The following is a 14784-nucleotide window of genomic DNA, read 5'->3' on the forward strand; positions in this document are numbered from 1 at the left end:
GCACAAGAACAGACCTGAGGACCAATAGAATAGAACTGAAGGTCAGAATTAAACCGCAGGCCTATAGCCACCTAATCTCCGTTAAGGGAGCCAAAACAATAGGATGGAAGAAAGACAGTCTTTCAGTCTCTTCAGGAAATGGTGCTGGCAAAATTGGCTAAACACCTGTAAAAAACTAGTTAGATCCTTATATATATCACACTGCACCAGAACCAACTCCAAATGGATCAAAGACCTCAAAGTAAAAGCAGACACCCTGAAAACATTACATAGGAGAAACTCTAGGGCTCCTTGGCACAGGGCCAAATTTTCTTAATAAAGACTCAGAAACACAATAAATCAAACAAAGGTTGAACAAATGGGATTGCATGAAACTGCAGAGCTTCTGCATGGCAAAGGACATAGCTAGCAAGATTAATAGAAAGCCCACGGATTGGGAGAAGATCTTCACCAGCTATACAATGGATAAGGGCCTCATATCCAAAATGTACTTAGAAGCCTGGCACCAGGGCTCACACCTGTAATCCTAGCTACTCAGGAGGTTGAGATCTGAGGATCGCGGTTCAAAGCTAGCCTGGCAGGAATGTCCGTGAGACTCTTATCTCCAATAAACCACTAAAGAAGTGGTGCAGTGGCTCAAGCGGTAGAGCGCTAGCCTTGAGCTGAAGAACGCATGGACAGCGCCCAAGCCCAGAGTTCAAGCCCCACGACTGAACAACAACAACAAAAAAAAATCCACAAAATATACTTAGAACTCAAAAAACAAATCCTCAAAGAAACAACTACCCATTAATAAGTGGGCTAAAACTTAAAGAGAGACCTATCTGAAGAGGAAATAAGAATGGCCAATAGAAACATGAAAAAATGCTCAACTTTTCTGGCCATAAAAGAAATGCAAATCAAAACAACATTGAGATTCCACCTCACCCCAGTTAGAATGGTTATAATCAAGAAATCTAACAACAATAGATGCTGGAGGGGATGTGGCCAAAAGGGAACCCTATTGCGCTGCTGGTTGGAGTATAAACTTGTTCAACCACTCTGGAAAGCAGTATGGAGGTTCCTCAAAAGACTCCACATAGACCTCCCTTATGACCCAGCAATCCCACTTATGGTCATTTACCCAAATGATCACAAACAAGACCATACTAAAGCTACCAGCACAACTATGTTTATCGCAGCATTATTCACCATAGCTAAGATATGGAACTAACCCAGATGCCCCTCAGTAGATGAATGGATCAAGAAAATGTGCTATATATAATATAATATATAATATGCATAATATATATTATTATATATAATGGAATTTTATGCCTCCATCAGAAAGAATGACACCGCTCCATTGGTTAAGAAATGGAAAGGCTTGGAAAAATTATATTAAGTGAAATAAGCCAGGCCCAAAGAAACATAGGTCCCATGGTTTCCCTTATTTGCAATTAGCTAGTATATGTCTAGGAAAAGCAGAAAAGGTCAAAAGCTATGTACATATGACCATATAAGATGATGCTAAGTGAAATGAACCCCAAGATAGGGACACAAGAGGTTTTATCTTTGTTGTTGTTGTTTTGAATGTACTTATGTCTATGTGATTTTTTTTGTTTATTTTGTATGTACTTCCCCCACGGTATAACCCCTGTTTTCATTGTATTTGATTCCAGTGTCCTGCATCTTGTATATACATTTTTCTGATTTGGAGTGGGGAAGAGAAATAACAAAACGCTGAAACAAGGATACAGGTTGACCCATTGTAACAATGAGATGTACAGACACTATGTTGAAAACGAACCTTACAACTTTGGGGCGGGGGTGGAGGAATGAGAGGGAGGGAGGAGTTGGGGAGGTGGGGAGGGAATGGATGGTAGGGGAAAAACAAAGGAGGGAGTAGCAATGCTTGATAGGAAATGTACTCCTTACCTTACTGATGTAACTGTAACCTCTCTGTACAGTATCTTTACAATAAAAATATATATTAAAAAAAAGAAAATATGGTATATACAATGGAATTCTATGCTACCATCAGAAAGAATGACACCACCCCATTTGTAAGGAAATAGAAAGACTTGGAAAAAATCATATTAAGTGAAGTAAGCCAGACCCAAAGAAATACAGGTCCCATAGTTTACCTTATTTGCAATAATTAGTAAACATCTAGGATAATTTTATCAGATGAGCAGAATAGCTCCATGGCTCTGTACATATGACCAGATGAGATGATGCTAAGCGAAATGAACTCCAAGACATGGACACAGAGGTTTTTCTTTGTTGTTGTTTTTAATGCACTATGTGATGTTTTGTGTCTTTTGTGTGTTCTTCACCCTATGATATATCCCCTGTTGTCACTGTATTTGATTTTGGTACACTGGTATTGTATATACATTTATCTGAATTAGGGAAGGGAAAGGAAACAACAGAATGGTTAGACAAAGGACGGGGGGGGGAACTAATGTAACATCGAAATTCACAAGACAATGTGTTGGAAATGATCTGTATAACTTGGGGTGAGATTGCGAGGGAGGGAAAGTAGGAGAAAAATGAAGGAGGGGGTATACAAGTTTGACAAGAAATGTACTTATTACCTTACTTATGTAACTGCAACCCCTCTGTACATCACCTTGACAATATAAAACTAAAAAGAAGGGATAGAGGCTGGGATGGGAGTAGACATGGGTGCAGATATAAGCCAACATAGTCTGATTGAAATACACAAAGTCAAGCAGATAAAAGATGGAGAAAGCTGACAGGGATATGACAATGCAACACAATTTTGGGGGAAAAAAAGGAAGAACTAGTGCGTATATCAGTTACCTAGTAGATGTGACATGAAGCTGAACGATAGGTACAAGGCTGAAGACTAAAGTGAAGGATGCAGAAGACTCAGTAAACCTCACAGAGGAGAACTAGATGAGAAGTATGAATGGGTCATTACTAACATACAGACAACTTCTGTGTGCCAGGAACTGGTGATGAATGATTAGAACACAAACTCCATTTTACGGACCTTAAGGATTATGTAAGAAAATTAAACAAGCAAACCATTTCTGTTCTATAAGCACAGATACATACTCTTGAAAACATTTCACCTAAATTTAATAATGTACAAAATTATCATCTTTACTTACACCGAGAAGACCTGTCCTCACTCTTTGAGCTTTTTGGTCTCCCCCCAACAGGATCTGGATCATTGGGTTCCTTCATGTTTCCTATCAATGCAACATTGAGATTGAGAAAGGGAAATTTTGGTAAAAATAGAAATTAACATGCCACCCCCTTAACAAATTCTGATAGCACCAAACACCACTTGTGTTGCTCATCTCGCCTTGCATGGTATCTAGGATAGTCATCAGAAGAGTGCAGCCATCCTCAGAGACCTCTGCAAAACAGCAAGTTGTAATCCCAGATTCCCTTTTTCCAGGGAAACTTAGTATCCTGGGTTTCCAGAAATCTACAACTGAAACACACTTTGCCATGCATCTTTTCCTAAAATGGACACCACTAAAACAAACCCTCTGTCTCTGCTAATGTTCATGACCCAATTGCCTTTGTTTTACTAACTTCAATTTAACCTTCTGTTGGGCATTAAACTACCAGACTGAGTCAGGGAAATATAGCCTCTAACTTTATGGAGCTTTTAAAAATATAGGTATTCAATAATGAAAAATTGTGATCACTATATGAAATGAAATGGCCCTTCATTATAGGGTCTGTAGGTCACTGAAGCTAATATTACCTACACACACTCCCCTCTCTGTCTCTAATCCTCTTTTTAGTTCCCTTTCCCCCCTTCAAATATTTTAAGCAAGCACCCAAGACAACTCATGACTGACTAAACACACTAATTACATGTAAGAGGTACTTGCCTATTCATCCAACAAATACTTATTTTTCACCCAAAGGTAAGCAACTGAGTGCATTATCCTACTGAAGAAGAACATCTTTTCCAGAGATGAGGAAATCCAAGAGAGGAGTGTCAGCTTGCCAGGTGTCACAGCTAAGTGTGGGGAAGGGTGGCTTTGCTTGACCCCAGAACATAAGCACTTTCCCACAACCCTCTCTTGCAATCCAGTTAGCCCCAATCAACCCCTGCTGGTCTTCAGCCCCAGCCCGACTACCAGCTCCATGCAGGCAAGCGCTAGTTTACACCGGTCTCCACTAGCCTGCACCACTCCCCTCAAGGTTTGTTGAGCTTCCTTGGGGTGGAGGGGGTGGAGGAACGTGTGACAACAAAACCTGGAGACTTCTAGTGCAATTTCAGAGAAACTCAAAGGGGTTCCCGGCTCTCTGGATTGCCGTCGTCTTCTATGGGAAAGTGACTGAGCCTTACCTTTGCAGCTGGTGTCCACTCACAGCTTCGGCTCCAGGACTCCGTTTACTGTGGTTACCAGGGCGACGCCCGTCACCCCGCCTCCAGGGGCGGGGCTTCCATGCCTGTCGCCCAGCCCCGCTGGAATCTGAGATGCTCAAGTTGGAGGCCTTTCAGCCCTGGCCAGTTGAAGGCAAAACAGAAAGGCCTAGCCAGCCTTCTACAGACTTACTGTTCCCTGAAGGAACAGTGTTGATAGTTACAGGGCTTGGAAGATCCTTGAAATAGTCCAGTGTGGCCCCTAGGGGCTCTAAGCACACAAACAGTCCTCGGTTGAGAAACCAAGCAATTATTGTCAAAAAATAATAGAGCCCCTGACGGTCTTGGTCAGGGAGGGCAGCCGCCCAGCAGCATGAGCAGCAAACTGAGATCCGATGGAAGCTGGGGAGGGTTTTGTGTGTTTGCATTTAAAAGCTCTATTGTCTCCGTTGGCTTTTAAAGTTTAAATGAGGTTTGGTATACGGTGTGTGTGAAGTTATGTTGTGCCCTCTGCAGATGAGTGCAGGAAGCACCTAAGAGGTTATGGAGTATTTATTTGTAAGTGCTCCGGACTTGTGAGGTTTAAAAACAAATGGAGGGAGGGGGAGCTGTAATACCCAGGGGCCTAGATAATCAGTGGGGCCTGGATAATCAGGGGGCCCTTGCCACCCCCTTACCCCCCCCAACAGCCCCTTCCCCACCCCCCACCCCCACCTCCTCCAACCCCCACCCCCAACGCTGGAGGGGGCGGGGCGTCAAGGGGAGATCCTCACAGCTCCGCAGGTGGGGCCGCCGGAGGGGCGGGGCATGCTGCCGAAAGGGGCAGGGCATGCTGCTGAAGGGGGTGGGGCGTCGAGCCCCACATGGTGAGCTGTCAAGAAGTGATTGGACAGTGGGCAGCTTGGGGGCGGGGCATGAATGGTGGTTGGAAACCTTTGGCAGTAGTCTGGTTGGAGTAGGAGCCTATATATAATATAGGCGGTGTGTTCTGAGCAAAGGGGACTGGAGAGAGCCCGCAGGAGGGGAAATCCTGGAGGAGCTGAGCAGGGCGGGCCTGAGGAGGGCAGGGCAAGCCTCCTCCAGAGGCCATTTGTGGCCCACTCGAGGGGCCTTTTGGGACCTTCCTCTGGACAGGTCTGTGGAGATGCGCCTCCTGGAGAAGAGCAGGGCAGGTGGAGAGGCCTGCAGAGAAGGAGGAAGGAAACAAAAGGAAAAGCCTTCCCCTTGGGAGTTTGGGAGCTTTGGAGGTCTGAGGTTTGGAGGTTTGCATTCTAATTGGTGATTTGCAGACCAACTAATAAAGATCCGGGTGACCATTGGAGGCTTGGAGGTTTGGTGGTTGAGGCTGCTCTTGGTTCTGGGTATCTAGCCCAGGACAAGATAGTCACAGCCCCCCTTTCTGGTGTAAATAGTGTAAATAAGTTGGTGGGGGGTAACCTTTTACCGTGCCTCGATGGATTCTCTTGCTCTCTAGGGGTCATCATTTTTGGAGGCCCCAGCAAGATAATGCATATGGACGGCATCTGGCCCTGCCCCCCCGGGGACACCCCCTCATAGTTGAGTGTCTCAGCCCTTAGGGGTGAGAGCCTCCCTCCAGTGTCTGTTTCCCGAGGACCAACATGGACAGGGGTCATTTGGAGCCTCCTCTGGAGGACTTTGGGGCTTCCTTGAGAAGTCATCTGGGACCTCCTCTAGAGGACATCTGGGACCTCCTCAGGAGGTCATCTGGGAGATGTGGGACAAGTGTCTATGGCTATTTATCTGTTTTTATTATCTGTATCCTGTATACACCTCTGCTTATTCCTTTTTTTTTTCCAGGATGGGAAAACAATGTCCTATAGTTCTTGTAAGTGAAAAATCTTCTCCCCCAGTGTTACAGGATCCCCTAGAGGAAGACCCACTGGTGTACTCTTCCTCCTATTCTGTGTCATCAGCACCTACGATGTTAAGTCCCACCCCCCCCCCAACCAGAAGTGTTTCCTTGTACCAGCCTGAGGTGGTACAAGGTGGTACAGTCCCCTAATTACCCTTGAGACAGGCATATGGGGAGACTGTGGGCAAGCACCCTTTCTAGTGACCTGTGTAACTGGGAACAGCAAAATCCATCCTTTTCTGGAAAACCCCAGGTGTTCATCTCCTTTTTAGAGACAGTATTTTTCACACACCAGCCCACCTGGGATGATTGTCAGCAATTTTTACAGGTGCTTTTCCACCTGGGAGGAGAGGGAGTGAATCCAGCACAGTGCCTTGAAGGCAGTCCTTGGACCAGACGGTTCCCCACTGATGACCCAGTCTGTTTGGAGAGAATCTTTCCCCAGACTTACCCAAGCTGGGATTACAACAGTGATCAAGGTAAGGAGGGCTTACCAATTATCACCAGACTCTGTTAGCAGGGATAGGGGCAGTGGCTAAGAAACCAACTAATTTATCTCAGGTGCGTGAGATTGTACAGCTCCCCAGCCAGTCCCCTGCTGCTTTTCTAGAATGTCCCTTGGACCTCTAGGACCTTTATGCCTACAGATCCTGAGGCCCCAGAGAATTGAAGAGCCCTAAATATGGCCTCCGTTACCCAGTTGGCCCCAGATGTTAGAAGAAAGCTTCAAAAGTTAAAAAGTTTTGAGGGAAATGTGTTATCTGAGTTGGTAGTGGTTGCCCAGAGGGTATTTGATTACAGATATACCCTGGAAGAAAAACAGTCAAAGAAGAGGGTTTGAGTTTTGGTAGCTGCACCAGGACAGTGATCAAGAAATCCTCTGGGAAGACAGTACAATTCATTTGCAAATGGCAGTAGGGAATCTCTAGGACTAGACCAGTGTGCTTACTGTAAGCAAAACGGACATTGGGAAAAGGAATGTCCAAGGAAAAGATGAAAATGACAGGTTAAGTAAGCACATTAGCCACCTGGAAACTTGTGTTCGTATCTCCCAAGAAACATGGAAAGGAGCTCAGGATGCTGCAGTCCAACCTTGTTGAACTTAAAAATCAGCCCTCTGAACTTAACAAAAAATGTGGCAAAGAAAAAAATTCACACACTCCTGTCTGAAAACACTGGCTTAAAAAAAGACTCTGAATATCCAATATGTGCCAGCCAAACCCCACAAAGAGGTTAAAAGTGCATTGAACAGCACACTGGAGAAAACTAAGGATTGAAGAAAAGATTTAAAGATATAAATCAGGAACTTGTAAGAGTCAAAGATGAGAAGGAAATCCTCAAAATGAACCTGGAAAACACTCAGAATCACATGGAATCCAAATACATAAGCCTGGGTGAGCATGAGGCAAAGTTAGGGGCCACAAGTCAGAGGCTGAAGGAGCCACAGGATGCCAACACCGCCATCCTTGCTGACTACAAGCAAGGCCAGGAGGAGATCCTCATACTGCATGCAGAAATCAAGACCTAGAAAAAGGAGCTGGACATGATAAGAGAATATATTAGGCTATAACTACATGCCAATTATAAGCTTTGAAAAGTGTGAGTAGAAATTCAAAGCAACAGAGAAAGAACTGAAAGAGCAGTTAGCAGAGCAGACACAGAAGTGTCATGTCAGAGAAGAAGAGGCCAAGAAAAGTAATCAGGAAAACATCAGCCTCAAGAAAGAGATTGTTGCTTCTCAGAAAGAGTTAAAGGACACACATGCTCTGATGGGGAATGCCTGGGAAATGGCAAGAGCATTAGGCAGAAAAACAGAAAAGCGAACAGTTGAAAGATCTGTCACAAAAAATACACTAAAGTGAAAAACGGTGTCGGGAGCCCTAAAGGGAGTCTCTCTGCATGATAGGCTTGACTATCTCACTGGAACATCAGGAGGCTGTTTACAGAATCCCACCTTTTCATCCTGCCCCAAACAAACACCAGGTAGCTGCTAAAGACCACCTTTTCACACTGCCCTAAGCAAGCATCCTGCAGCTGCTACGGCCAATGGAAAAGCTTCCTTATTCTAAGCATATAAATACCCCTGTGTGAAAAATAAAAATTTGCAGCTTGATCAGAACCCTTGTCTTGCTGTCCTTCTTCGTGTCTCTTGTCCCTTCATTCCTTCTCGCTTAGGTTCACTGCCCTCGTTGAAGTCCTGCTGGTCGGGACAACTGGCGCCCAACGTGGGGTACGAGCCTCTGACTAAGGAAGGAACACCGACCTCCGGGAAAACTTGGCCAAGTACAGTCCAAGATCGCCTCAACAGACCCCACCGAGAGACAGATCCAGGAGGAGAGTGAGGACGACGCATGGTGAGTGACCCACTATGGGACAAGCAATTTGTCACATGATCTATTTCTGTTAGACCCCAAGGAGGCCTTCAAGACACGGGGAACACGGGTTAAGAAAGGGGATTTATAGGCCGGGCGCTGGTGGCTCACGCCTGTAATCCTAGCTACTCAGGAGGCTGAGATCTGAGGATTGCGGTTCAAAGCCAGCCCGGGCAGGAGAGACCGTGGAGACTCCTATCTCCAATAAACCACCAGAAAACTGGAAGTGGCACCGTAGCTCAAGTGGTAGAGCGCTCGCCTTGAGCTGAAGAGCTGAGGGACAGCACCCAGGCCCAGAGTTCAAGCCCCACGACCGACCAAAAAAAAAAAAAAAAGGGGGATTTACAATTATTTTTCTCATTCATAGAGGACTTGTGTCCTTGGTTTGCCTTTGAAGGAATCATAGATGCAAAAAGATGGCAAAGAGTAGGAGATTGTTTAAAAGATTATTATGAAATCTTTGGTTCGGAAAAGGTTCCTGCTACGGCCTTTTCCTATTGGAATTTGATTAATGACATTTTAAAATATCGTCAGCCTGATTGCCCCCCTTACTCAGTCACCCCCTACCTCAGACTAAACCCTCTATCCCAAATATTCCACATCCTTCCTATGCGCCCCCTTCCTTTTGTGGCCCGGCCCTTCAAGGGCCCACTGCCCCTCCAGATCCAGATGTTTTTTCTCTCCCCGCTTTACCTAACTTGGCCCCTTTACGTGAGTCCCTTCAACATAGGTGAGAACACCTTCAACTTTTAAAAGAACTGCGGTCCCTTGATTATGAACTCTGCACACTGGCCTTGGCCGATATGCCAACACTGCCTAATAAAATTAAGGTTAGATCAGGCCATCATCAATCAGTCCTCGCCTTTCCAGTAACTCAGAGCCAGACAGATAGGACCTCAGAGGGTGAGGAGGATGAATCAGAAGAGGAGGAAAAGGAGGATGAGGAACAGGATACTGGGGATGAAGAGGAACAACCCACCCAGGGAAAAGGCCAACAAGAGTATAAAAGGCTTAGCCTCCGGTTTGTTGAAAAACTTAAAAATGCATGTGCCCAATATGGCCCGACTGCCCCTTATACGTTAGCCTTGTTAGAAAACCAAAGTGCGCGCTGGCTCACCCCTAATGATTGGAAGTTCCTGGCCCACGCCACCCTTAGTGGAGGTGATTTTGTTTTATGGAATGCGGACTTTAAGGAACAATGTAGAGAGACCGCACAAAAAAATTTGGCTAAAACATCTTCAAAAACCTGGACATATGCTAAACTTTTGGGTAATGCGCCCTTTGATACCAATGTTAAACAGGCGCGTGAAAGCCAGAACGCTTGATAAAACAGGTGAATGGCTTATCACAACCCAGGGGAAACCTTCCCCCTTCCCCCTCCCCCCCCAGGATAATTCCTTTTCTCTTACAGATGCAGCTAGAACTCCAGACGTGGACCTTCCTGTTTGAATTTATTAAATAACAGATTAATCTCTTGGCTTCTAAGCCCATACAGGTTCATCACCATCGTCTTGATATGGCAGACCGCAGCATTGAGATCTAGGATTTACCCCAGGCTTTTAATTAGTGTTTTGCCATGAGCTTGTTCCAGTGGGAACCCCCCCTTCCTTTTTCTTATTTAGAAAACCCTTCTTCTTATTCATAACTCCTGACCATTCAACAGGCAAGACCTATTGCCATAAGGGATAGGTTCGCCCCTCCTCCTATAGGCCCCTCCGCTTGGGGGAGGATGCACCTATGGGAGGAAGGAAAATGCTCAAATCAAGGGTGCAGATAACACTGCAAGGGGGATGGATCTGCGAGATCCCAAAACCCAAGGCCCCTGAGTGGCAAGCTCTGGTGCATGACGGTTGGCATGCATACTCACAAGCCGTCTCCTCAAAAAACATGCCAAGCCCTGTAAAATTCCCCTCCCAGAGTGAGGTCGCTCACACGAGAGCGGAGAAAATCCCTGGGCCCTTAGAGGAACAGAGCCTCTGTCACCCCCTTAAAAAGAGCAGCCAACAATTGATGGTCAATTTTCTAAATAAGAAAGGGGGAGATATCGGGAGCCCTAAAGGGAGTCTCTCTGCATGATAGGCTTGACTATCTCACTGGAACATCAGGAGGCTGTTCACAGAATCCGACCTTTTCATCCTGCCCCAAACAAACACCAGGTAGCTGCTAAGGACCACCTTTTCACTGCCCTAAGCAAGCATCCTACAGCTGCTACGGCCAATGGAAAAGCTTCCTTATTCCATGCATATAAATACCCCTGTGTGAAAAATAAAAATTTGCAGCTTGATCAGAATCCTTGTCTTGCTGTCATTCTTCCTGTCTCTTGTCCCTTCATTCCTTCTTGCTTAGGTTCACTGCCCTCGTTGAAGTCCTGCAGGTCGGGACAAACGGGAAAGAGAAGCTACTAGAGGAAAAGGCCAACCAGACTGTCAAGATCCTTACCAATAACTGTAATGCAGAAGCAGCATATCCCAATGGAATGAGTGGAGGTGTGAAAAAACCCTCTCAATAGCATCATTGAGAACTTAAAGGAGGAGCTGAAGAGTAAGCAAAGGCACTGTGAGAAGGAGCAGCAGTTGGACAGTCAAATGAACTCTTCTGTGACCCTGGCAGAACACTTGCAGGTGAAGGAAGGCTTTGAGAAGGAGATTGGGATCATGAACGCAAGCGTGAGAGAAAAGGAGGAGGATAAAACTGAAGAAGTCTCTAAGCTCCAGCCTGAGGTTCAGAGTACTAAACAGGAGTTAAAGAAACTAGAGACCCCTGCGGTTCAGGGAAACAGCTGAGCTGATCAGGTAGCTCAGGAGGCCACCCTAAAACCAGTGGGGCGTCTAGAGCTATTAGTCATTAAGATTAAAGGAAGAAGCAAAAACAGTGATAATAAGTGTGCAAATGTGGAGACTGCAATTGTGAAAAATGGTTACAGGCTCAAGCCTTCTGTTTATATCTGATTATTTGTCACTCTGGTAAATTGCCCCGGGCCACTGCCTAAAACTGTCTTGAAAACCAGTGGGGCCTCAGCCTGACAAGCCTATGTAATGTATGTAGAAAGTTGCCATCAGGTCAATGCTGGAGAGACAGAACATGTGGAGAGACGCATATGCAAGGAACCTCACCTGGTGAATTTGGGGAAGTAGATTTCACAGAGGGAAAGCCTGGAAAGTATGGTTATTAGTATCTCTGAGTACTAGTGGCCACTTTTTCAGTCCGGGTTAAGGCATTCCCAAAAAAACCGAAACTGCTAAGACCTAAAAATTACACCATGAAAGAATTCCTAGCTTTGGCTTACCCTTAGCAGTGGGGTCTGACAATGGCCCGGCCTCCACAGCACAAGTCACTCAATTATTAGCTAAGGCCCTAAGAATAAATGGGAAATTACATTGTATTTATAGATCTGAGAGTTCAGGGCAGCTGGAAAGAATGAATAGGACCTTAAAGGAAACTTTAACTAAATTAATTACAGAGACTGGCCATGGCTGGGTAAGCCTCCTCCCCTCTGCTCTCCTTCCAGCAAGATGCACCCCTTATGTTAGAGGATTCACTCCCTTCGAAATAATTTATGGTAGACCACCCCCTTGGCTCCTAAAGTTGCACAAGCTATATTAACAGAAACTTCTAACCACAATCTTGTACAGTCCCTGCAGGCTTTGCAAAATGTTCTTTTATGTGCCTATCCTTTGGTAGCCGAGGTCACCGGCCTCCTGAGAAAAACTCCACCACTCTTTCTTGACTAGTGGGTAAGAAGGCATCACACTCCTGAATTGGAAGTCAAGTGGCAAGGACCTTACTCAATGCCAACTGTACCATCAGCTATTAAAGCTGAAGAAAACAGCATTGGATCCACCACACTCAAGTGAAACAATATCCAGAGAAGGCTGCAAGATGGACTGCTCAGAGACACTGAGAAGATGCACTCCTTAAGGATAAGACTTACCAAGTGTGTTAATCAGTGTATTTCTATGGTTTCCTCCTTGTTATCTGTTAAGTTTGCATTTTAAGCCTGTTCAATGGGGGGGGGCAGGGGAGAGAAGGGAATGTTTACGATTTAGTCCGAAGGACGTAAAAGTCAATGATTCGATTGGACGTGAAAACCTGTGGGGAATGTAATAATGAGCGGGAGTAGCCTGGGCCGCTGGAGGGGGTGGGGCATGGAGAGGCCCCACAGGGTGTGCCGCCTAGGGCGGAGCTTGTCGCCAGAAAGGGGCAGGGCATGTTGCTGGAGGGGGCGGGGCATCGAGCCCCACATGGCCTGTTGTCAAGACATGATTGGACAGCGGGCAGCTTGGGGGAGGGGCATGAATGGTGGTTGAAACCATTAGTAGTCCTCTTGGAGTGGGGGAGGGGCACCGCTGCATGTTCTGAGCAACCAGGTGGTGGAGAGACAGCAGGAGGGGAAAGCCTACAGGAGCTGAGCAGGGCAGGCCTGTGGAGGGCAGGGCAAGCCTCCCTGAGAGGCCATTTGGGACACCTCCAGAGGTCATTTGGGGCTTCCTTGAGAAGCCATTTGGGCCTCTTCCTCTGGAGAGGCACCTCCTGGAGCAGAGCAGGGCAGGCCTGTGCAGAGTGGAGAGGCCTGCAGAGAAGGAGGAAGGAAAAGGAAAAGCCTTCCCCTTTGGTGATTTGCAGACTATCTAATAAAGGTCGAGGCTGCTCATTGGAGGCTTGGAGGTTTGGTGATAGAGGCTGCTCTTGGTTCTGGGTATCTAGCCCAGAACAAGGTAGTCGCAGGGCCCCTTTCTGATGTGCAAATTTTTTTTTTGTCACCTTAACCGTGCCTCAATGGATTGTCTCGCTCCTTAGAGGTCATAATTGAGCTAATCAATTGAAAAACACGAGGGAGAAAACATAAAAGAATATGTTCACAAAGCAAACAGATGACTTGACATATTAAGAAGTAACAAGATGGAAGTGTCGCTGTGGCTCAAGTGGTAGAGCGCTCATCTTGAGCTGAAGAGCTGAGGGACAGCGCCCAGGCCCAGAGTTCAAACCCCAAGACCGACAAAAAAAAAGTAACAAAATGGTTTATAGCTCAGGGATAGAATTCATTGAATACCAGTTCCAAAACATATATGGGAAGGGGTGACACTGTCCAAAAAGAAATGTACTCTTTACCTGATTGTAACCCCTTTGTATATCACCTTTATAATAAAAATTTAAATACAATAAAAATGACGGCTGTAATAATGCAAAAGAATAGAGAGCATACATGTAAAACCAGCAATGCTAAATGAAAATTATTTTTGCCACAACTACAAAGGGAGGGAAGGTGGTGTCTGAAAAAGTTCCCTATTTGGTAGTTGCAAAGCCTTGTTTCCCCACCCCCACTTTAAGTTGAAAATGTCATCAGAGTCAAGGGCCAGAAATTTAAAAGCAAGATGAAACTAGCATTTGAAAACCAGAGAGGCCTATGAGAGAAAAATAAACATATTCTGACTAAATGTTAGATTCAGAGTTCAAAAGACTGAATACTTTTCCTATTTGTTTCAACAGTTAAAATACACAATGCTACTGAATTTGACCTTGAGCTCTATGCTTATTAGTTCATGTACATAATGATTACTTGTATTTTCACATCAAAAGACTAAACATTTTTAGAAAATATAAAACCACTTTTACTTGCTTAAGCAAATTAGTCTAATTTTTTTGTATTTTGGGACAAGTCTCTGCAAAGCCCAGCTTTTGCATCCACCTCTCCAGTGTTGGATTACAGGTGTGAGCCACATTAGGCCTCATGCCTTTTTGGGGGGGGGGCGATAAGGGGAAGAAGAGTGGAGGATAACTGGAGTTCAAACTCAAGGGCTTCCTAGACAGGGACTCTACCACGGAGCCACGCCTTCAGCGCTTTTTCACTGGCTCTTTTTGATAGGATCTTGCTTTCTGGAGGGGTGAATGCCATAGTTGGGATGACACATGCAGAAAGCCTTACCCAGCTTCTCCCACTGAGGTAGAGATTCACAGGCCGGCCTGGAACACAAACCTCCCAGTCTGAGATTCCCATGAAACTAGGATGACAGGCACACACCACCAGGCCCAACTATTGGTTGGGAAGGAGTCTCATGTAGTCTCTTATGCCATGGAACTGTGACAGTCCCAACCTCATCCAAGTAGCTAGGATTGTAGGCATAAACCACCAGTGCTCATCTCCGATGCTGCTGCTTTTTACTTTTTCTGATACTTTTTTTTTGTTTTGTTTTTAATTT

At 45.5% G+C, this 14784-nt stretch overlaps 2 protein-coding genes and 1 pseudogene across 2 annotated transcripts in view; 1 reads left to right on the forward strand and 2 right to left on the reverse strand.

Annotated features, from left to right (window-relative positions):
• Cfap44 (cilia and flagella associated protein 44) overlaps positions 1 to 3198 on the reverse strand; it is a 65890-nt gene extending 62692 nt beyond the window's left edge. Inside the window, exon 1 of the mRNA XM_013028517.1 lies at positions 3123 to 3198. Coding sequence (XP_012883971.1) covers positions 3123 to 3198 — 76 coding nt within the window. The remainder of the gene's footprint in view (positions 1 to 3122) is intronic.
• Positions 3199 to 5961: 2763 nt separating this feature from the next.
• Positions 5962 to 11370, forward strand: LOC105994884 (annotated as a pseudogene).
• A 1252-nt stretch (positions 11371 to 12622) lies between these two features.
• Spice1 (spindle and centriole associated protein 1) overlaps positions 12623 to 14784 on the reverse strand; it is a 53314-nt gene continuing 51152 nt past the window's right edge. The window contains exon 19 of the mRNA XM_013028519.1: positions 12623 to 12676. Coding sequence (XP_012883973.1) covers positions 12623 to 12676 — 54 coding nt within the window. The remainder of the gene's footprint in view (positions 12677 to 14784) is intronic.

The sequence above is a fragment of the Dipodomys ordii genome, unplaced genomic scaffold (genome assembly GCF_000151885.1).
Source record: "Dipodomys ordii isolate 6190 unplaced genomic scaffold, Dord_2.0 Scaffold111, whole genome shotgun sequence".
In the NCBI taxonomy this organism is placed as follows: Eukaryota; Metazoa; Chordata; class Mammalia; order Rodentia; family Heteromyidae; genus Dipodomys; species Dipodomys ordii.